At 43.2% G+C, this 24,791-nt stretch overlaps 1 protein-coding gene across 4 annotated transcripts in view; it reads left to right on the forward strand.

The window, feature by feature from the left end:
* LOC118229712 (cAMP-specific 3',5'-cyclic phosphodiesterase 4B-like) overlaps positions 1-24,791 on the forward strand; it is a 110,812-nt gene that overhangs the window by 62,188 nt on the left and 23,833 nt on the right. For 3 of the 4 annotated variants that reach the window (XM_035421962.1, XM_035421963.1, XM_035421964.1), the window contains 4 exons: positions 12,434-12,628; positions 13,174-13,210; positions 13,355-13,425; positions 16,429-16,478. In XM_035421962.1, the coding sequence (XP_035277853.1) occupies positions 12,434-12,628; positions 13,174-13,210; positions 13,355-13,425; positions 16,429-16,478 (353 nt within the window). Of the gene's footprint in view, positions 1-8,349; positions 8,530-12,433; positions 12,629-13,173; positions 13,211-13,354; positions 13,426-16,428; positions 16,479-24,791 lie in introns of those variants that run through there. The other variant, XM_035421965.1, reaches the window with a different exon arrangement.

Here is a 24,791-nt window from a genome sequence, read left to right on the forward strand (position 1 = left end):
GCTCTCTCAAGGAGGGAAAAAGATCCTCTTGAGGAGTCGCATGCGTATAATTAAGTGGGGGCTCTTTCTCTTCTTTACACTAAGCTCAGTATAAGAGTTTTAAAAAAGCTTTTTTCCATCTGAACCTTCTGCATAGTCTATTCCATTTATTTGTAGCTGGATGCTCATTTGTCTTAAACTGTCTCACAAACACAGTTTGATGATTGAAGTCTTTATGCACATAATTTTGGCGAACCATGGTAGTGAAGAAAAAATTACTTGATTACTTGCATTCAAAGTCAAAATTTAGGACAAATTGTTGATTGAATACAGACCATGGCCACAGCCACCTATCTGTCCTTGATTTGGGCAAGCTCTTCAAGGCCGGTCCAATCAAAGGATTACACATCACAGGAGACTTAATATGTGAGTGGGAAGAGGTGAAGGTCTACACTTCAACATTTCTTAATTATTCACAATTAGAAGCCAACAGTACATTTTTTTTTTGTTTTTGGCTCATCCAGAAATGCCCTTGCTTTGCATGGCAATTTGCATATCAATTGCAAATTGATAGTCTTACATTGTCAAGGATAACACAATAAAGTAAAAAACTTATCTCCATTGTGGTCCTTTCAGTAGCAGTGGAGACGAGATGACTTCACTACAGTATAAATACAGTTGAAAGTTATGGCTACACAGCAAACTCGTTACTCAACAAGATCAGCACAGATTTACGGTCTAAAAACAACTACAAAATAATATAATAAAAGCAATGACATCCATTTTATGTTTCTGAGTCAGTGATAGTTACTTCTTCTTACGCCTACACTTACATATTTCCATATGGTACTCATCAAATGTTTCTCTTTAATGGTTGTGGGTCATGCTGTTATTGTTTTTTTAGTTAGTTAACATTTCATGTGTTGTGACACATAAATGTTTTTTTTCTTTCTTCCTGTGGTGCAGGGTTGCTCTTCTCTGTCGTTACTTTTGCACAGTGATCCATTTCCGTGTTTTATAGCAAGCCCACGTCTGCATAGAGCTCCTGTTTCCTCTGCTCTTGAGTTTCATCTCTCTGGGTGCGTCCCAATACTTGAAAAATGCATCCTCCTTTCCTCCACTACCATCTCGTCTGCTCCATGCCCCAGAAACCAATCTTTGTTTCCTCCCTCCCTCCGGCATCCCAATATTAGAGGAGTCAAGCAAAGTGGCTGCAAACTTAGCTACTTTGAGCTAATATTGCTGGTTACATATTAATTGGTGTCTCAACGCAATCTGCAATGTCAGGTTTATGTTTGTACAGGCTGTTGCATACTTGAAACTGCTATTTAGCAGCTTTAAATGTTCTGGCCACATGTAAGTATGTTCTGTGATTGGATACGGAACTATTTTTGGGCTCTGCATAATATAGCTATTATGATGTGTTATTTCATCAATAGTTGACGTCGACCTTGATGATTATTTCATCAATAGTTGACGTCAGCCTTGATGATGGCAAAGCAGATAAGCTGTTCCAGTTTTCTTCATGCCTCCTTGTTTTCTCCTTTCCTCCACATACTTTGAGGTACGATATGAGTGGAGGAAAGGAGATGAGTAGTGAAAAGCAATGGGATGCACCCTATATCGTGAGCCCCACCTCTCTGGCCTGCTTCTGTTTGCTCCAGCTGATTAGCAAGAGAGGACTGAGGTGAAATCCATCTTCTCCACACCTGCCTGGCTTTGCTGAGACCTCCAGCTTATGTTACACAGTGCATTATGCTAAACACTTGAAATTATTTTTCTAATTAGTCTGTTGAACAACCGTAGACATAAGATTGTTAGGACATCCAGCACACCTGCCTGTCCATCCAGCTTTCGGCATGTTCCATCCAGCTATGAGAGTCATGATGGCACCCTCCTGTGGAGTGAATTAGGTCAGTAATCCAATTTCAGCTCTGCTCCCCAACATGAGAAAAGTCTCTATCTCGTTATCTCTTTTTCTCTCTCTCTCGCTTCTCACTTTTTAAGCAGATTTCGGTGTCTGGTTGTGGTGTCAGACTGTAGCTGATTGGGTCCTGACCTTGACTTCCTTCACCCACCCTACCATGTCGAAATAACTGCTCCAGTGGCCTTAAATCTACCAAACCAACATTATTACACAACACTCTCCATCACCCCATGAAAAGACTGGCTGGACACATACATGTGACTACATGTGCGTATATTCTGTAAATTTTACACAGGCATATTACATTCTCTTAACACAGTGCCACATTGAAAGTAAATCGAAAGCTTATAGAAACTTGTGTTTTTTCCCAGGGGCTTTCCCCAGGGGGGTAGTTATGACACTGCTCCAGTGTCTGTGTACATACCACGGTCTGGCAGCCCATCACTGGTGCCCAGAAAACATGTAATTAATTAGACCCCTTAATTAGACTCTAAATCTTACACAATGGTTTGGGAATGCACTGCTTCGACTTTTCCGAAGAACAGCCCTATGTACTGTTTTAGTGGCCTAGAAGTAACAACACAGCAGTGGCATGTAGGGCAGGAATGTAGGATTTGTAATTGGGGGGGGGGTGGTGAAATACAAACCCAATGGACCCGCGTGTATCTCATACACCCACGGAGGGCTGCGTCACATGGCCGTGCGGGGGAGGAGCAACGTGGTTTTTCGGGTGCGTTAGGGACTCTGTGGATTTCTCAGTATCTGTGTCATTTGATCCCATTTGGATGAGGGCCCGGGGGCCTTCAAACCAGTCCTCTGTAATCCAGTGGCTTTTGTTCTCCATGGCTCTGATCTGTATGAAAAAGAGAGAGGAAAAAGAGAATGAGAAAGAGAGCGAGAGAAAGAGAGGCCACATCTCTCCACACACTCCTTCATTTCCTGAGTGACTTCAGATGCGCGGAGGAATCAAAGAACAGCGAGTGCCAGTCAGATACCCTTTGAAACGTGGGCATTCACAGTCCGCGAAACCACATCTGAAAATCGATCTACATCAACAGGCTGTGACAGCGTGCAGCAGCGAAATGTGTTTTTACCCCCCCCCCCCCCCCCACAACCAGAAACGATCCTGCCAATCACACTCCTCACCGTCAAAACGACACTCCGACAAAATCCATGCTAAATTGAGAGCTGCCTATTTTGCTCATTAATTGACTGAGTGGCGTTTATTGATTGGGATCTTAGGACAGTTGTTACTCCTGCATCGCAACACTCAATGCATGTTGAATTATTGTCAAGGTAGTGTACTGTATACAGCACAAATCATTTGATCGTTTTACTTATTATTGAAGCCTTAACAAAGGACTCATCATTTAGCAGAAGTGCAATGAATAATGATAAAGTATGCCAGTTAAAATGGGGTGTGAAAAACCCCCAATATTGAACAAAGATACAAAAACAATGACAATAAATAATTTATACATGATTTTATTGTCCTCTGTGCACTAATGCAGCTGTGAAAATATTTACCTGAAGAATTCTGACAAAATGATGGTGTGTCATTTTGGATGATGCAATAAGGAGGAAGACAGAATATATCTTTTATATTTTTATTAATTTCAGGCTGTCTTTTTTACAGTAATTCTGACTGTAACCCAGTGGTGTAGCCTGAAATCACTTTTTGGGTGGGCCAGATTTTTATTCGGTTAAATGCAGTGGAATGTTAGCTGTCATAGCTAGTCTACGTGTCCACTCGTCATTAACTTGCTGGCTTGTGGGTCTTTTAGCAGCAGTAGGGGTAGCTGTTGTGGGGGCTGAATCCTCATCTTTGCCTACTGTGAACATGATTAAGAAATTTGAACAAAGCACTCTGTTTAGGCTTTGCAATTTTATTAACATTTGAAAGTATCAGAGAAGGCTACACCACTGAACTCTATGATATGGGCTACACCAGCGAAAGGGAAACTCTGAGAGCAGGATGGCATCTAGCCCAATCAAATTTGGTGTTACAAAAAAGAGCGTGCGTCTGTGTTTTCATATTCTTTATTGGACACATTTGTCAATCCAGTAGTCAATGACAGGTTAAAACATAATCACAGTGAAAGCTGATTAGACTATTCAGCTTTGAGCCCACATCGGCTCCTCGTCAAAAACTATTCAGAAATAAGTTTCTGCATAATGCCTCAACTGACCAATCGGAATCGAGTGTTGCGCAACATGTAATAACTACAGATCAACAAATTCACTTAGCATAGACTCACAAAGTTCTACGATATCTAAAAGTGCCCCCCGCCCCATTTCTGGCACCCATGATCCCGTGATTTGAGTGCTGAGGGACGTTTAAATGTGTATGTGCAGCCCCCATACCTTCCATTCCAGCCATTGTAGCATCAGTGGGAGAAAGCACGCAGCTCCGCTCAACCAAAGACGGGCTGTCCTTGCCACGCGCGTCAGTCTTGTCACCAGGCGCAATGAGAGGCCTGTCTCCATGGAGTGCCCAGCTGCAGAGCTCCATCTCATTATCCGCTCCCGATGCAAGCCTGTGGCGCTCAATTATCCTGGAGAGTCAAATCAGCCTTTCGGGAACCAGCTGAACATTTGATGCGCAGCTTTGAGTGATTTTGCCACCAGACAAAAGGGGCTTCAATGAGGAATAAATGTATTGACTGGGAGAAAAATGACTGTGGAATAAATAATTTCTTTTGGCAGAATAAGGCTGGTATGCGAGTTATTAAAAATGTAATTTAAAAAAGCATGGCTAGCATTCCCACTGCCTGCTTGAATTCTCACTGTAGCCTGTGATGTGGTGTTGTATACACTTTGTTCACTTCTGCAATCTTCATTGCATCTGCATGGCTGTGTTTAATAATATTTAGAATATTTTTATGAGGAAGTCACACCCCTTTTCATGTGAGACATGTCTACGTTAAAGTGGTCCATCACAGTAAGTCTGAATCTCAACAAAAAACATTTTCAATGTACAAGAATATCTGGTTATTCTCACATATAAAGCACAGGTTGTTAAATTCAAATTTTTAAAATCTAGGCCTGTCGTTAAAAGTATTGATATCAAAATGAGGCCAAGTTACAACAAACAATATTGGCTATCTTAGCAAGCACAAATTGAACAAGCTCTGTTTCAAAGCAATGCTATCCAGTGTTCACATGTAAATTTTGATTACGAATCAAATCAGATTGAGCTAAATCAATAAAAAATGTCTTTGTTCCAAACATTTTGAAGCTTACTGCATTTGCATGTTTCTAATGCTTCTATGTGAATAATACTGATAAGCTATTTATGTAGTGTCTATTTAGCTGGTATGAAGAGACAAATGAGGAACAGTGCATGGACAGGAAATAGCTTAGTTCACTTCATCGCGTGTGAGGAACTTATTAATATCAGGTCCCAGCATGCATCTGTTGCTATAGTACCTCTTATGTTGTACTATACCTCTAATTACACAGTATAGCATGGTTACTAATACCACAACCTATCAGATCAATTTTAGTACATATTAGAAAAGAGTCCAGGGGAAATAAGCAGCTCCAATGTTGACATTATTGTATAGGAAAGCAATGTCACAAATGCGTGTTGACGTGGCGATCGGTTCCCGGGCCTTGTTTCAGGTCACTGGCACTATGGCAGGGAAACCGCGATTAGCGCCACAGCCCCACGGCTCTACCCGGTGGCATGCTGCACTGACTGTGCCCCGCATGTCATGGAGAGTCACATCAAAGCTGCCTGGGTCAGCAAGCACAACACACGTGACAGGAGACTGCAATGCCGTGTCTGGGTTGCCAGTGTTGGCGAACTGTGGGTACGAAGAAGAAAGGTTGGTAGTGTGTTGGTCCTCGGTGTAGCGTAGTGCAAGGAAGTGGCCGTGTCGCTCTGGGGATGCAGGCTGAAATCCAGGGTGGGGAACTGCCGTTGCAACCTGGGGAAAATGTACTTGACCTGATGCTCTAAATGAATAGTAAAAGTATCAATGCTTAATAAACCATGCATATTATACATATGTGAAGTGTTCACAATCTGACCAGACTGGCCTGGTTCTTCACATGAACATTGATTTATTAATATAAGGTTAACATTGACAAAGTGTTTTGTAGTGATGTAGTTTGCGTAATGCATCCATCAATCATTTATTGAGCATCCGTAACAGCGTAATCATCAGAATTGTTACAAGGAAAGATTGAAATATGGGCATCATTATTAGTGCGTGAATGGTACAGTGGTTTGTCAAGGTCATCAGACAGATCAACCTACGTCTGTGTGCATCTGAATATATGCATGTGCAAATTCTTACATTTCTTTCTTTTGCAACACTCTTTCCAGTGTTCACTCTTATCAGTTGTAGGTTCAGTCAGCCAATGGCCACAATTACTTAAGGCTCTTAATTTCTTAAAATCTTAGGACCTAGTGAATCTTGCTCACAAGTTTGCATCTGTGTCACTAATCATGTATTTGGTATTAGCAGAGCTGGAATATGAGTATTATTTTTATTAATACATAGTTTTTTACAAAAAAATTTATTTGGCTGCATTGTCTTGCAATAGAAGTATAAAGCTATGAAGTTCGTGAAGACTATTGATTCTGTGTAGCATCACTGTCATTCATGAGACTAATTATGCCTGCATTGTCTAGAATAAATCTATAAAGGCTACATACACAGACACTGTCAGAGAAGGACACTGCATCACTTCTGTAGGCAGACTGTGGCTGTCTGATTGGCCACAGGGGACTGAAGGTATGTGATACAACACAGCTATCCGAATGCCAAGGGTCTCTTTGCCTGGGCAATAGTACAAGCAATTAAATTTGCTGCCCTATGTGTCTGCTGACCACAGCTGCCATTGGCATAGTCCCAATTCAATACCAGACCGCAGAATAATTTTTTCATACTATTGAGTGGTGCCTTGAAACTAAGGATGAGTCACTGAGTTGTGGGGACTGGATCCTGGGCTGTCAGCAGAGACCGACAGTTAGGCTAGTTTCACCCAGCCCAGGTCATACATGTTATTCTGTGGACCATGTGGTAACATTGTTCCCCGACAGTGGCTTGCTGCTGACCTGGGGTCAGCTGTGTAAACACTTTCAAAATCCAATGTGGAGAATACAGTTCCGCTTTTAAAAAAAATTTTCTGAAGTAAAAACGCAGCGTAATAATCTTATCTGACCCCAGCATTTCCTGAGCGGCATGTGTTACATTTAACTTCTACAGTTACACTGACCTATTCTAACCACTTCAATGTACTATGACCAGAGTAATGTATCCACAGAGTTAGAGTGCCATCTAGTGGCTATGATGAATCTGTATTGGTTCCATCTCTGTTGGCTGTGCTGATTGTTGTGTACTTTCCAGGAATTTTCATGCTAACCTCTTTACCTCTTGTGTGGCTCTATTAAGTTGATATTGTGGTATTTAATTCTAAATTTTTAAAGATAGAACGATTACCTGGGCTGTGTGGCTCTTGGCTGGGCTGCTGTTGGCTTTAACTGCCATTAACTCCCATGCTACTGGAGACAGGAGGAGTCGTGTGCTTTTGCCAAAGTGGCACCAGCAATTCTGTGGTTCTGCAGAACCCTGCTGAGACATCTTTTCAGTCCCCAAGATGCCAATACAGTCTCTGTATGAAGCCATCTGCTTTGACAAAGCCCTATACTTTAGTCCAGTCCTGATTGCACAGCAAATGTGCTGTTTAGAATATATATTTCAAGAGACAGTAATACTGTCTCTTCTGCACAAACAAGCATGTCTTGTCATCTATAATATAATTGTATCCCACAAATCTTTCGCTCCCCTGATGTCCACACAGTCTGCTCTTCTGTGAAGCATTAGCAAACAGCTTGGCTTGTTGAGGCTCAGTCAACAGTTTTATGCTAAATACAAATTATTGTAGACATTTTGTATTAATACTGTACAATAATGCAATGATGGCCATTTTCACAAATGTATACTTAGTTTATAAATAATAAATGTTGGTCTAAATAAATCCTAACTTAATATTTTGTACATTATGCTCTGAAAATAGGAATGCCAAATCATTTAATAATCGGATGCTTATTTCATCAGCAAGCTTGTATTTAGGAGCAACTGCTATACAAGCATGAATGCGTACATTGATACAGCTTTTTAGACAAAAATGACAGCAAATAGTCGTTCTTTAAAGGCCTCTACGAAAGAGGAGGCCACCTAGGGGAAGCCAAAACTTTTTGCCCTCCCTGCAGAACTATTAGGGATTGAGTTACTGTACTTCCGGCTGTACAACTGGTGACGGCGCATTCCTTATATTTGGTACTTCTTTGCCAAATATTGACATTTTACCCGCAATCCACGCCCCGCGTTTGAGCGGGACAGTTTGCCTCTTGACAGATGAACGTAGCGGGAGTCCATTCCCTGTGGTCCATACCGGATATAGGTGCTCTCCCTCTTCGTCCACCTCGCGGAAACAACACGCAATCCAGAAGTTGATGCGGCGTGGTTTGTATTCGCGGCACTATTCGTGTCATGCATGGGAGATCGCGTACTCGAGGCAATGTTTCGGAGGTCTCCCTGTCACAGAAGCAGAGTGCACTTCGACTTCAGCGAAGAAGTGACTAGGAGAGTTCACTCCAGCGGCTTCAGGTCAGCTTTCTGTCCCTTTCACCGCAAAACTAAAAACTGTTTTCACGAGCTTGCTTGTTGTAGTTAGTCACAGAACCGCGCTTATGCTTGCCTTGAGCGCGAGGACAAAGTTTGTGGTATTTAAATCGAGTTCGTTGGTCGTGAGCAGATTAAGTGTGGTTTAGAACGAATTTCTTGTGTATTTTGAAATCAAACGCCGGAAATAAAAGTCACCGTTGTTTTTAAACAACAAACCATTCTCAAGAGTATTCAAAATGAGGACTGTGTGGTGAGATTGAGGGTTTACATTTTTATCGTCACTGAATGCACATAAATCGTCCGTCAGCCTATCACTTCAGGTAGCGGTGTGCTTTTCGTTTTTTTTTTCACAAGCCACAATAACAGTAGTTTCATTTAAACCGCTATGTGAGTTTCGTTTGGACGCTTGAATGGAGAAGTGTCTCGCCTGTGGAAAACACCTATCATTTGAAGCAATGAGGGGAGCCCGTTTTAAAACCATTATGATCTGCTAATAGGTGTGCCAGTGTGATTGGATATGCGATTTGGTGTTCATTTGGTTTAATCAATCGAAATACTCACTATGATACACCTGTTTATCTGTAAGTAACTCACACAGAGGAGGTTGCAACCCAAGATATTATTTACACTTTGTTGGTGTACCCCATAACCATAAAGAATTGTAAATGCAATTTTATTGGTTTATTATCTTAACCTTCACCTCCTCTTTGTTCAGGCAGCAGCCAGGCAGCAAGATTTTAGTCTCATTCTTCAGTAATTTTCTTTTTGAAATTTGTCACCTTGAACCAAAGCCATATTATCCACAGTTAAATTAGTTTGTTGCATTATAAGAATTTGAATTGTTCCTCACATGAAGGAAATGAAGTTGGATAATTCCCCCAGTCCTCCTCTGGTGACTTGTAATCTTTGGGGGAAAAAAATCTCTCACGCTAGTAAAACTGGTCATCTCCCCACACACCCCCACACCAAAATCATATTATTAATTTGTGGAAATCAGAGGCTGCCTTATATCTGGCAGTGTCACTTCATGTGGCGCAGCCAAAGATTTCAGATCTTTGAATTGTAAATTCAGTCTGCTTTGAGATTACTGCCTATTCTGAGTCTCTTTCTTGACTGACCAGCGACTCTGGCCCCAAGAACTGATCCCAGGTCAGTTTTTGTGTTTTCACACCCAACGTTATGGAGTAGTCAAGGATTGTATGCAGTGATCATGGTTCGGTATTGTAGAGGGAGCTTTTTATACTGTCTTTGAGAGGGACAATTCTGACGCCCTCTGCTGGCCCTTAGTCAACATTGCATGCTCGCTGCCTGACTCCTCAGTCCCGAGAATTCAATGCGCTCATTGCATTCTTTCCTCAATTTTTGGCTCCACCCAATGGAGGATGCAAGCAATGGACGCGAGGAAAAGATACGAGGATGGAGGAATCGAGGAAACCTGTATTAGGCAAATGGCATATTCTTGCTCTTTCAAAGGTCTTTTTAAAGCCATGTAAATTGGAATGTCCTTTAAGATGGCGGACCTCGATTGATTTCCAGGTGAGGCCCGAGGATACTTGGACAGATAAAGTAAGCAACTGGAATGAGCCCAATTCCTCTCCAGAAAATTTGGCACTGCAGCCAGCAGCCTGGTCAAACTAAGATCACAAGTTGCCAGCACATCCTGTACCAGGGAAAACCTCAATCTTCTTGTATTTAAGCGAGAGACAAAACATTTCCCAAACATTTTTGGACTAGCCTACATTGTGTAAATATACTGGATATGGACACATACCCACCTATGCTTTTTTTTCTTTGTCTCTTTAAATTTGGAATACAGTTATTTCCAATTTGTTGCATTACCGTAGCCCCACTGTGACACTGTAACCGACTGTGCGGCATAGGGAGTCCGTCCGTGGGAGTCCTCTGAGGGAGGACATGTGTAGCAAAGTGTGAATGTTGTATTTTGTTAGTATGGTGTACAACTCATACCATGTATTTTGGTTCTAGTTTAGCGCAAGTTAGCTTGCATTTGGTCCTTGATGTTGCGGTTTCAGTCAATTTAATGAATGAAGTCTTTAAAAAAAATAAAAATGAAAAAAAAGGTGAGGTGCCCACATTCATATATTTCTGCAAAGAAATGGCTAATGGGGTATTGCTACCATTGGTTTTTAGTATGAGTTAAATCCCTGTCCATTTAGCCACCACAGTGACAAGCGACCTGTGAGGCCACTCCTCTTGAAGGCTTTAACAAATCTGTGCTGGTAGCTCTGTGATGCAACATCTAAGCAAGAGGGCAGGGCAGAGTTTAATTACACCCTTATATTTTTACATTGGATGCTCCAGGTTTCTCCTGTGTTGCAGTTAAATCATTTGTGTACAGGTCCATTCGGGGTCATGCCTTTGTTAGCGAAGCGTTTTTGGCAGTGTAGTTCTATTAATAAGAAGGTGAATTATTTTGTCATGTCGTATACGGCATATGACTTGGATTTAATGTTTTGCCGTGTATTAACATATTTTGTTCTGTGAGTTTGGCTCAAAACTGTCGCACAGCTGGACTTTTTCAGATAGCGCATTACAGCTTGTTCTCATTTTCGGCGGAAGGAATTCCCCTCCTTGGAGCCCTCGTTTGCAAGAGTTTAGAGTATTTTTCGGTTTGCTTTTATTTTTGGGTTTATTTGTTGCTGGTCAAAATGATTCTTGCTTTACGGATATCTGGTTTTGGGTCGGGGGGGGGGTGGGGTGTGGGGGGGACCGTCCAACATCCTGGGAAACCTTGAAAGAATATTTCCAAAGCTGGTCTCCTGGGGGCATGTCCACATCTTCTCCCGCCGCCCCCATGGAAAAACCTGAGGAGTCCCACAGCACTTCCACGAAGAGCTCTTTTCAGTATGCTGTAGCTGGAGGTCAAGGAACTGTGCCTTATTTTGGTTGTTGGCGACCTGAGCCAGCATGGGATGTTTTTGTCCCTGTTTTGAATGAAAACATGTTGTCTATGGCTTGTCTCTGATGCTCTGTTGTAATACAGGCCTGTCTCTGTTTAGGCCTTTGAAATTAGACCTCCACTGGAGTATGTGGATCTTTAAGGTCTATCGTGCCATATTTGGATATCTTTTCTACATTAACCCTTATTTTCTGAGAACTTTTTTTTTTTTTTTTTTTCATTTATTCATGTGAGTGGAACTTCAGTTGCATTTTCCTTTTACCAAACCTTACTGTAGTACTTCTGCGTGGAGCTCATTCCTCCAATTTTTTGCATACAAGTCCACGCTTGCTCTCTGTTCAGTGTCCACATTGTATGTAGAAACATATAGAAGATATTTACTTGAGGCTGTCTTTTTCAGGTTAAGTTCTGTCTTTGCAATGGGTCATATATTACTGGGTTTTTTTGTTTGTTTTTTTTAATATCATGAACTAAAATTAGAAATGTAGTACTTTTCAGAGTCCCTTTAAATACACATGCAAGCATTGCCTAGTGGACAGGCGCAGCTCAGACTCGTTCCGGGACCCACCTCATAGATTCCTGCGACCCATTTTGGGTCTCCACCCAAACATTGTTATATATGAAATGAATGACATTTGTGTCACCTAGTAACCATATAGCAACCCAAATTTGAACGTTGTTTACAAGAGTTCTGTTTTGCATCATTTGCTTGCTTTTCATTGTGTGTCATATTAATTATCTGATGGTACTTAAAATTTTCAGGGCACAGGGAAATATGGTACATGGGGTGTCCTGTATTGTGTAAACCATTTTTGGCTGAAATCTTGGTTAATACAAGACAGTGGTCATCCTTTATTTTTAGTAGCATTTGCTGCTCTGCTTTTTAGTGTCAGTTTGGCTACCGTTAGCCGTTTTGCTGGGCGTCGTGAGGTTGACACGGGTTTTCTGTATGCTGTTGTGTTCCAGCTTTGATGTGGAGAATGGCCCCTCCGCCAGCTGCAGCCCCTTGGACCCGCAGGCGTCCCCTGGGTCCGGCCTGGTCCTGCACACAAACTTCCCAGGACACGGCCAGCGCCGCGAGTCCTTCTTGTACCGCTCTGACAGCGACTACGACCTCTCGCCCAAGTCAATGTCCCGCAACTCCTCCATCGTCAGCGAGCTGTAAGCCCCGCCTCCTTTTCCCACACTCCCCTTCCTCTCAGCCGTTCCACAGAGTGCTCTGAGAGGGCGGCCAGGGAACAGCTTACAGCACTGTATATGCAATGCATCTTACGTGGTTTACAGACAGCGGAAATTCATCCTGACAAGAGGACAGTGCATTTGTCTTGATCAGGGCTGCAATCCGGGGTCCAGATCTCTATCATCCTGTAGGTTTTCACTCCAACCCTAACAAAGCACACTGGTCAACAGCAAGAGATCTCATTGAGATGATAATTGGTAGAATCACGTGTGCCAAATTAGGGATGAAATGAAAACCTACAGGATGGTAGATCTCTAGGAACAGGATTGGGCTGCCCTAGTCCAGGCTTGAGTACAGGTTTTCTGTGGGCCTCAGATAAAGAATACAAACACTTGCTGCATTGCTTTCTTGTAGCTGAGGTTGGAAAACTTGCCAGTGTAGCACAGTTTGTCATACTTTAGGATGAGAGGCTGAACTAACAAATAAAAACTAACGTATATGTTTTTTTTTTTGGTTTTTTTTGCAGACATGGGGATGATCTGATAGTTACCCCTTTTGCTCAGGTGAATAACTTTTTCACTGACGACATAGTCGTCGGTTTTTACGGTTTCTGTTGATGCTCAGTAATGTGTATCTGCTGGCTTAATGCACATTTGTTCATGAATTTCCTTTTTCATGACATTTTTTCATTTTGCGGTTCTTTGTAGGTACTTGCAAGCCTTCGAAGTGTACGGAACAACATCACCGTTCTGACCAATGTACAATGTGCCTCTAACAAGTAAGTAATATGTGGTTTTTTAACTGCATATTAAGTTATTTTTTAAATTTTTAAAAATTTATTTGGCACCCAACTTAGGGCTGAGAATATCCAAGTCCAACCCCAAATTGGCTTAGCCAATCATATGCGTATCATATTGTAGCAGATGCACATACATGCACAAACTGCACTTGGAGACGCGCTGTCTCCAGCTGCAGCTTTTCACATCGCTGGCAACAGCTAAGTTCACTTGGAGCGGTGTTTTGACTGCAATCTACGGTATAGTTCTCTCCAAAAAATTTGAGCCCGAACCGAACCAGAGAGAGTCGTGCCCAAGACTGAACCCAGACCGGACTTATAACAAGTGAACAGAGCATGACCCGGAACAAACAACCTGGTTTTCAGAAATGTTCTTAGCGTGCTCTGTGCCATTGTGCCCTGTGACATAGCATAGCAACGGGCAGGGAGAGAGAGAGAGAGAGATCTCCAAGACCAATTGGAAAAAGCAACTTTCACATCTACTCTTATTTTTTCTGACAATTCAAAAAATGCTTGGTTTAGTATAAGTTATTAATTTATTTACGACTGTATGTATTAATTATATTGCTGATTTCAATGATTATTGAAACTAAATTTATTTGTTTATAAAGCACCATGATGTGAGAATATACATCTTTTTACATTACATTATAGGCATTTAGCAGATGCTTTATCCAGAGCGTCTTATGCAACTTTTTACATAGCATTTACATTGCATCCATTTATACAGCTGGATATAACTATACATGTATCCACATATCCTGTATGTTATACTATTCTCTTCATCGTCGTAGGTTTGCATTTTGCAAATCGCACAGCCAACAGCCGTAAAAGCACAGCTCCATGAGTCATTTCATTGCTTAAAACGCTAAAAAAAAGCTAAATTAAGATAGGCTTACATAAACACTGACAACACACAGCTAGTGCCAAGCAATGGCAAGTTTAAAAAATAAATAAACAAAAATAAACAAATAAATGGCTGACATATTGTTTCTTTTAGCCTGCATTCTCAGGGGGGAACTTAAAATAAATAAAACATTTTCATTACAAAATAACAAAAATAAGCCTCTGTTCTAGTAGATACGCGGCTATTGCTTTCTTTGGGCCGTGTTTTCTATGCTGTGGGAGCTTGGGAGCACACCGCAGATCCCACGATGCACCTCTTGTCGCTGGAGTTTGATAATTTTGATTAATGTGCAGTCAGTTAAAACTAATCAACGCAGAGCAACATTTAATTCGTAGTATGGCTACAAGCTCTGGTTTTCCCAGAATACAGTTTCAGAATCATGCACCACAAAGGAGCGGACGAGCTGAGCTCAGCTGCAACAGGAGAGGACACAACGCGCAGCTAGCATTGGCTGATATTCCAGGGGCAGGAAATGAAAAAGGCTGTCGCCCATCGGGCTCTGATTGGGCTTTAGAACTAATGTACGGGTCACTAGGTAGCGATGCATGAGGAACCCTATCATAATGAATGCTCCCATTCCCTTGGCGACACAGTCGCCACAGGCAAGGTCCGGATTCCACCCGCATCCGTGAGGCTCAGTCACACTACTGTGTGGTGCCTTAACCAAATGAGCCATCCAGCAGCCTGTTACATGCACATTTGAATAGTTTTTGTGAACAAGAGGAGTATTCATGGTTATTGAATTGTATTAATTCAGTTTTTTATCTAAAGGAAATGATGAAAATTCCCCATATGAAAATTTCCTATAAAAATATATGACCTATAAAATACTTAGTGTTCCATTCTGTGCTCCTAAAAGTTGGCCACTAGAGGGCAATCTCTACACTCAAACTTAAGTTCAAGCATACAGGGCTTCTAGTCCTGGACTGTTGCAGAGTGTATGTCAGACATTTTGTTGTTGTCTAATCTAATCATGTGCCAGCATTCTAAAAGTGGAAAAATATACTGAAACATGCGAAATGCTTCTGCGCTGCAAAAACTAAAAAATAAGTCTGTCTTCACCAGTGTTTTAGTCTTGTAATGAGACAAAACCTTTATCGTTCAAGTAGAACATACAGTATTAACTTGTTTAAAGTTAGTTTTTGCCTGGAAATGGAAATTGTATTTTGCAAATTTTGAAATCAGTCTCTTCTCATTGGCAATCCAATTCTGTCTTATTTAGCAAACAAAGCAATATAAATAACATTTTAAATCTGAATATAAGATTAAACTGCTTGTTTTTGCGCTGGAAACATTGCTGGAATGAAAAACTCTAGTCAGTGTCTCTGCCACAGATGGATGACAGGTGTTGTGTGTCCCCACAGTCTAACTCAGAAATCAGAGTGGTGTCAGTATTTGTCATTTATTCATTTGGCTGATGCACTTATCCCAACATCCTTAGCTGCTTTAGCACATTTTTTTATAGCTTGCATGGTGTTGCAGTGTGTGTGTTTGCTGATTCTCAGACTAAAATGCTAAATTTTAATCTGTGGTTAATCATTGTCAGATAATAGGTGAAATATAGCGTGTCATATCTTAACTATAACTACAAGAACACTGATGTGAGAGATTGTGTGTGTGTATGTGTTTGTGTACACATGCATGGTTGCCATTGTTTTTGTGTGGCTGTGTATATGCATACAAATGTGTATTTGTATCTACATTCATGTGGGTCTCTGTGAGAGTGGGTGTCGTGACACTTGTTTTCATGTGTGTATGTGATTTAGTGCTTGTGTCTGTGTGTACATGCGCTTTCATAGAGTTGAGCAATCATGCTTCTCATATGGCAGCATCTTCATTGTAATTCCCAAGATGTACTGGTGGACACTGATACTGACCTGGGGTCATCTGAATGAATTGCAGTTACACCCCTACCCTTCTTGGTCCCCTTGATTCTTTGTCACCTCTGTGACCTCTGGTCATTTTTTCCCACCCTCCAATCGCATGTTGGGAATGCAGCAGTTGGTTACAATTGGGTGTGGTTTCGTGGGGCTTCAGATTTGGGGCTTGCCTAAGGTCTTTATTGCCTTTCTCCCCAGGAGGTCCCCCGCAGCCAGCCAACCACAGACCACCAAAGTCTGCTTGCCAGGTAAGCCCACCTGCTCAGTTTGCACGGATGGAGCTGTGGGGTATTTGAAGAAGCAGTGAGAGGGGAGACATAGGGTTGTATGGAGAGAGGAACCTTTTAACATTTGTTGCTCTGAACTCTGAGTAGCTGGTTTGATGCTGTGAACTTTGTTGTTCATCTAATTTATTAATATCGTTTTTTTGTATTTTAAGATGTTCCTGTATTTTGTGTGCTTTATGATTTTAGCTGTTGTATTTTATGTTAAAAACATAATTTACCCAAAATTGAGCGAAAAGCAGTTTTTTCCCCCAAAATGTTTAATACCTGGATGCAGATGCAGAACATTTGTGTATCTGAACAACACATCCACACAGAGAAGTAGTATATCACTGTGCAGAATGTGTTTCTCCAGTTTGGGGAAAAAAACATGGCTGTGCAGATTTTGACCTGGAGAATTAACCTATGTTCTTATTTGTAATCTCGCTGAAGTAGGTTTTGGTTTTGTCAGACTGTTTTGATAGTGCTGAACAGTATGCGGGTGGTGGTATAGTATAAATATTTAGAATAGGTCTTGCTCTGGGGTTGCCAGTTCAAATCCTCATTGCACCCTTGCACGAGGGTGGTGCATAGTAATAGCAGACTTGTGTGTGTGTGTGGCAGACTCCACAAGCATGCGCCCTCTCAAATTTACAGAGGACAATGGAGTTGTGGGACAGACCTCGTGTGATCCAGCCGAGATACGTGCTGGCATGCATGTGTGTGATAGTTTCAGTTAATCAAATTTGCATCTAGCTCCCGTCATAGTAAAATTGATAAGATCAGAATGATGTTTGCCAATTACACAGGCTGATTTAATATGCAGCTGTAAACGACGTTAAGGAATTGCCCAAATCGACTTAACATATTTCTGCGGAAACGTGTCTCTGGAAAGGTAGTGTTAACCGGCCCTGTTGGGCCCAGAGGAACGGCGCGCCAGGGGCCAAACGGGCACGGGGACGGAGGTCGACGGCGTCCGAGGCGGGGAGGACCGGCGCGGGGCGGGAGGCGCAGACAGAGGCGCTTTTGTTAGCTTGCAGGGCCGCGGCGCGGCGCGGCGCAGGGGGGCGGGGGGGAGGGGGGAGGGGGGAGGGGCGGTTCCTGTCAGCCGTTGGCGAGCCCTGCTTCGCGGGAGCCGAAGCCTCCATTGACGTCAGCACGCCTGCATGTGGGTTGCGCTGACTTCCTCCCTGCACGTACCCACAGACAACAGCATCCTGTGGAGGCAGAGCGCTGCAGATCAGGTGGCGGTAAATAAAGAGGGGCCTTCATTCTTTCCCCCGTGTGACCAGGTGTGTGGGGCGAAAACAGCCCCCTGGCCCTCCGCTATTATTCAGTGAGCAGAGCGAATGAATGGCCCGTTCTAAGAGGCTTTTTAGAGTCTGCGCTGCTGTGTTCATTTCCTTAGTGCCCAGAAGTTAAGCACCGACTAGACCGTAATCAGGGAAAGTCGTGGAAATGAATTGCGGTTTCGTAATAACAATGTCACGCCACAGTATTAAACCACGCCAAAGTATTTTGCTGGCCGCACTGAGTTTCTGTAAATGAAGCGAATGACGTTAGACAGGTGGCTTTTAATGAGTCCACTTCCTCCTCCATTTCTAAGCGTTAGGCTAAATTGTCTGTAATTTCCAAATACTTCCTGATTAATTTTTGTTCATTTATTATTATTATAAAATGAATTTTTTAATATGTTTTTTTAAACTGAAAAGTAATTTTGAACTCCAGTCGGGTGTACGTCTGTGGTTTTGTCCCTTCAGTGCATGTTGGACTTCAGCGTTTCATTAAAAACCCATGGTGAGAAAGGACCTGTGATGTAATGCGGACCCCCGCGTGTCTGCGCCCGCACAGACAATGAGGAAAAGGGGGGAGAAAAAAAAAAACCATTTCCTACAACGTGCGGGGGCTCGGACCTCCGCGTCAACCAAAACACCCTTCGGGGCAGGAAAGGAGAGCAGGTTTTTCCTGTTTTTCCGTCCCGGTCGCAACCCGCCTGCGTTGGAAGCGGTGATTGTTTTTCAGTAGCTAATTAACAGCGTACCCCGGGACAGGTGGGCGGGCTTTGGGCCGTGCGGTGCCCCCCCCTCCCCCCCTCCCCTTGTCGGGGAGCGCAGGCCCAGAACCCCTCGGTCTCCCCGCCCGCGTTACCACGGCGACCGGCGGGGTCCGCGCGGGATCTCATCCAGCGGTGAGACGCGGTGATTATGCGCGGCGTGGACGTACAGTGAACGTGTGCTGAACTCTGCCCGGGTTGAGAGCCGCGCGGCGTGTGCACAGCGCGGCACGTGCACGCCCCTCACTCCTGAGGAACGGCACGTGCCCGCCTCCGAGCTCTCAGCACGACCGGACGGACCGGCTGAAGAAATGTGTTTCTGTGGGGGACAGGGTTCTGGCTGGGATCTTACATTTTTTTGGCTTTGCTGTCGGTTGGCTTGGCTGGATTTCTTTATTCTGTCTGTTCAGATGAGCCCTGGATGCAGTGCTGTATGGTGGCTGTTGAAATGCCCCCGTAACTCAGTTGTGACTGGTTGGAATCCCAGGTTGAGCACTGCCGCCATGCCCTTCAGCAAGGTTCCTAACCCAGAGTACTTAAGAGCATGTCCAGCTGTGTAAATGGGTAGTGCGTTTGTAAAGTTAAATACTGAGCTGCTGTTAAGTTATGCGCTGCTGAGGTAATAGGACTACTGCAATCCGGTGGCTCTGTGCATCTTCTGCATCCCTCGGCATGTGCCGCTCACTGGACACGCTGGCAGCTCGGCTCTATAAGTAGGGCCTCAAAATCCATTTCATTTTTTCTCAAAGTCCATTTTATTTTTTTTTCCATTTTCGGATTTTACAGTTTTATTATTCTGGATTTTTTTGTGTGTGTGTGTGTAATGTTATCATTTTATGGATTTTTTCCTCACTTTACCTATTTTTACCATCAATAAGTGCGCATCATGACTAGAGCAACTAAAAACCAGTTAAAGCCCATTTTAATTGAAGTGCTTCCATGACTGCTTCGCACTATAAAGTGAAGCGCTTGTGCGAGTTGATGGGTAGTGTGTTGCGCAGTTGAGTTTCCGTGCTCGAGTGCAGCACCTGCTCCCATCGCCCTGCGTTTTGGCCGATTGCTGCGTCCCGCGCCGCCTCCTCGGTCGGGACGCAGACGCGCGCCCCGCTCCAGTGCCAGGACGGCACGGCCTCTTCCCAAATCTGCCCCCGCTTCCTGTGCTCTCGAAACGGCGTTTGCTATCTGCAGTAATGAAGAAGGCACAATGTGAACTTCCTCAGACGCTGGAGATAACGATTATGAACCTAATTACAATGATTATGAGCCTAATTACATCAGTAGTCGTTATAATAATAAAAACAGTAATTATTTTGCTAAATGCAATTTATGGGAAGTGCATCTCAAAAGCATTCATTAGTAGACATTCACTTGTGAATGTGAGGACAAACGGTAATGCATGGACGAGCCTATGCTTGCTGTGTTTTTAACCATTAGATGTGTGTGAAGCTGAGGGAAATTTCACTGTCTCTTGTATCCGTATTGTGTGTCACCGGTCAGGCATGCATGTGCTTTAGAGAGGTTCTGCTACAGATTCTTTAGGCTTAACCAGCCCTCTATGACTCCTTCACATTTACCTGCATTTGAGTGGCCTGTCTTTGTCGTGCTTCGGGAAGAGGACGTTTAAGGAATGCTAATGGCAGTCGGATATGAGTCAGGGAAGCATAGTTTAAAACGGCACGTGCACGCGAGTGAATGCTCCGTCTCTGGCCCTGGTCTCTTTTCTCCCGAACCCTGTGAGAGGAACAGGGGCTCTGTGTGTCTGCTCTATTACATTACGACCTGTTCATTGAGTTATCCCACCGCAAGTGCTTCCGTGAGCTTGATGAAAGTGACGTCTGTCGCTGTTAACCGAATGAGTCCAATCCCTCTGCTTTAATTCCTGTAGAGGCCACGTGTGGATTTGCCCCTGCGTTGTCTGCTGAAGTGCAATCAAAGTATCTATTATGGGACAACAGGAACCAGTGGGAGCCTTTGTGGGAAATTATAGTATGTCTCTGTGGGACAGTATAGTGTGTCTCTGTGGGACAGTATAGTGTGTGTCTGTGGGACAGTATCGTGTGTATGTGGGACAGTATCGTGTGTGTCTGTGGGACAGTATAGTGTGTCTCTGTGGGACAGTATAGTGTCTCTGTGGGCCAGTATCGTGTGTGTCTATGGGACAGTATAGTGTGTGTCTGTGGGACAGTATAGTGTGTATGTGGGACAGTATAGTGTGTCTCTGTGGGACAGTATAGTGTGTGTCTGTGGGACAGTATAGTGTGTATGTGGGACAGTATAGTGTGTGTTTGTGGGACAGTATAGTGTGTATGTGAGGCAGTATATTGTCTCTGTTGGACAGTATAGTGTGTATGTGGGACAGTATAGTGTGGGTCTGTGGGACAGTATAGTGTGTATGTCGGACAGTATAGTGTGTTTCTGTGGGACAGTATAGTGAGTCTCTGTGAGGCAGTAATATCTGTCCTTATAGTAGTTGGTGCCTCTTGGACTGTGGCGGTATTATTTTTCCACCTCACTTGCAGCTACAGGAAGGCTCATGGTGAGCGGGTTTATGAGGCTCACGCCAGAGAGGAGCCATGTCCTGTCCAAGGACAACAGCTTCTTCCTCCCTCTCCCTTCTGTAAACAAACAGGATTTAGTCCTAACTCACTCATACACACACATTCATGCACACACTCACTCAGCACTCGCACTCGCGTACCCACACACACACACACACAACACACACACAATACACACAAGCACACACAACACACACACACACAACACACACAAGCACACACAACACAAACACACACAACACACACACACACACACACACACACACACAAGCACACACAACACACAACACACACGCACACCCGCACAAACACACAGGCACATATACCGCCTTCCACCCACCAACCGCACGCACGCACTCACTCACTCACCCACGCACGCAATGGCACAGACACGCTAGGGGTGCAATGGAAACATTTGTTAAATAGGCTATTCCAGCAAATATCCCATGCCATATAACACTAAGCAATGAACTGGGTTACCTAATAGTTAAATTCAGTTTGGGTTTTATGTTTGTTATCATGGATAGCCGCCTAGTCAACTACTGAATTACAATGAAAACAGGCTAAACTAAAAACACAGACAAGCTACAACTATACTAACTACTCTCCATACAGCCATTTATGAACATCAAGCTGACACTACTGCAAGTATGATATTGTAACTGTTGGCTTTGGTTGCTCTTACAAATTTCCACTTTTATCAAACCTGTCAGATTGAACCTATGTTGCGATTGAACTATGATTGAACTTTTGCTGACGCTACTTCATAGCTGGCCATATATGGAAAAATGGTGTACACGCCCCAGCCAATCAGAATTGAGTGTTCTGCCAAGTGATTGTATATTTGTTTTGTGGGTAAGCAACCTTTGTATGTTGAGAACAAAAGTTTTTGTGTCATATTTCACCCTGACTGTGTTTATTGACCCAATAGGCTGAGCATTAAGACTTTATTTTGATGGAAACTTGGGTAATGATATGTGTTGTGATGCCTGCATACATCTTCTATACAACGAGGCCAGATGCCAGGAATTGATGTGTAATCAAGCACATTATGAAAACACTTGATCTGTGAAATCATTGAAAATCACCATCCCTTATTCACACACACACTCACCGCACACACACACATACACACACACACACACACACACAAACAAACTCTCTGGCTGGCCTTCTGCCAAAATACCTACCGTACCTGTTTCTGTAGAATTGAAGTAAGCTCGGCGGTAGTCACACCCTATACCTGAAATCCATGGGCATTTCTCTGACGTGGGTTCTGAGAAACCTTTTCAGATGAATTATCTTTTAAATAGCCATTGTTTTCCTTCTGCGATGTAGCCTACATAATGGTACTTCTCGATCGTATGGGCATGATGCATACTCATCAAATATGTTTACTTCCTGTCGAAGCGGCTACTTCTGAGAGATGTGGCCCGAGTGCGGAGCATTGGGCCTTGTGTCAGTCCAGGGTGGACGGTGGGGCTCTATAAAGCCATAACTGTACTTCATTGACCATTGCATGTGTTGTTATTGCGATGTTCGGCAGGTTGTCAAATAGCTTAGCATGATATTGTCAGTGAATCTAAATCTGACAAAAAGGCTTACAGAAAATACTGGGGTCCAGTATTACCTTTCGTGCACATGTGAGATTGAATGTGATTTTTGATCACACTGTTTTTTTTCATGGAATTCTGTAGCTATATTTTCTTCTATTAAAATGAAGTCACTCAGCTTCAGGAGTCTAGACTCCATTTGGAAATTGAAAAGGTGGTCATTTCACTAAGTGTATTTCCTTTTTTTGGGGGGGGGGGGGGGGCTGTGGATGTTTTTTCCTTAATGAAAAGTGAGTAGATTATTGCTGTCCACGGCATCCCAGTGCCAGCTGACGCTCCTCTCCAGAGCAGCGCGCTGAGCAGTGTCAGATTACTCACCCGAATCGTGCCCTCCACTCCACAGGGTCCTCCAGCTTAGGCTGCTGCCACTGGCGTGCGTCATAAATCTCCAATCTCTCCCAAACATCAGCTCTCCGGAAGCCAGACCCCACCCTGAAAATCTGATGATTCCCCGTTCTACAAAAACCCAGACATCCCCCCTCCACCCACCCCTTTGTAAACAAATCCTGCCCTTCCTAACCCCTCTTCTGCTCATTTTACTGTATATGTGGGAATAACCAGCAGTTTGGTGGAGACCAGAGGCTGCTGTTTTTTATTTTTTATTTTTTTTGCAGGCTCTGTAGTCACATATTTAAGTAAATAAAATATTTGGGCGGTGGGCGGTAAAACAAAAACAAAACAAAACAAAAAAGGCAAAGCACTATAGTTTCAGTCACTGAGAGTAAATTCTACCACGGTGCACATGCAGCATCGGGCCAGTAACTTTGAGGCATAACTCCCTGTGTAACCCTGCCATTGACCTCTCAAAAAAAAAAAAAGCAAAATTAAGGGGGATTAAATGGGATTAAAAAACTTGCAGGGCCTGCCTGGGAATTGTTTCTTAGAAGAACCTAAAGCCAATATCACACCTTACTCTCACCATCCCCTCCAACACACTCTTGTATAATGCTGTGGAAACCACACTGTTTATCTCCTCAAGTTTCTGGAGACTGTGTGACACTACAGATCAGATTTAGCAGCAAGCCTCATCTTTGGTGAGGTCAACTTCCCCCCCCCCCCCCCCCCCCCCCCCCCCCCCAACTCACATTTAGCTTGGACAGCAAACTTAAGTGAGCCTTGTGGGTGCTTGAGACAGATTTTTGAACGGGTGCCGTCACACTTTAGGCTACACGACATAACTAAAAGAATGCTCCCTGAGCTGTACGAGAAGCTATTAGCATAAACAGGCTTCGTAACTGAGCTCATATTCTCCGACTGCTTGTTTACTCCATTCAGCCTCCATTACCGTCACTGATGGGAAGTGATTGCGCCTCATAATTTTTTGTTTGTCTCTGCCTTTGTTGAATGAAAGCTTTCTGAGTTCCATACAGCTGACTAATCCCTCTTGCATGTACCGTTTCCTGTTTTAATTGGCTGTTATTCAAGGGTTTAAGGGCAGCACTGCAGAGCTTAGAATGCTAATCCTTTATGATGGACTGGCACTGTAAGCCTGTGGAACATTTGTGGTTTATGTTAATGATGTCTAAATTGTCATTTAAGCAAGACCTGTAATTTCTCACTGCCCAAATTAATGACTTTCGCATACTAGTGTGCTCATTGAAATGCTAGTGGCACCAGCGACATTTTACTAATGCTTGATATGGTCAGATAAAAAAACCCAAGACTTCTCTTAACATTTTACATAGCAGAAGCAGCATAAATTTCTGTAAATTATCATCATTTACAGAATTATGAATTCAAAAACATTTTTTGAGACTTAAAATTGTCTGACCAAAGGAAATTGGAGATGCAAAAAAATTATGGCTGTAACAGTGAGGATTAACCATAAAGAGGTGGCTGTAGATGCCACATTATCAACATATGCCTGAACATTCCTGCATTGATGTAGAAACCCTTGTACAGTACATTGTGGTTTCTCTCAGCTCATGGCCTCTGTTTGAACAAGAAGTGGCCCACTCACTGTAATGTGGCCACTATTACATGAACTCCCATAATGCTTAGTTACTTACAGTAAAGACATGGGCGACAGGAAACAGTGTTGTCAGCCACTGTGCTGTGTGCTTAGAAACCAGAA

Source organism: Anguilla anguilla, chromosome 6 (genome assembly GCF_013347855.1).
Source record: "Anguilla anguilla isolate fAngAng1 chromosome 6, fAngAng1.pri, whole genome shotgun sequence".
Classification (NCBI taxonomy): domain Eukaryota; kingdom Metazoa; phylum Chordata; class Actinopteri; order Anguilliformes; family Anguillidae; genus Anguilla; species Anguilla anguilla.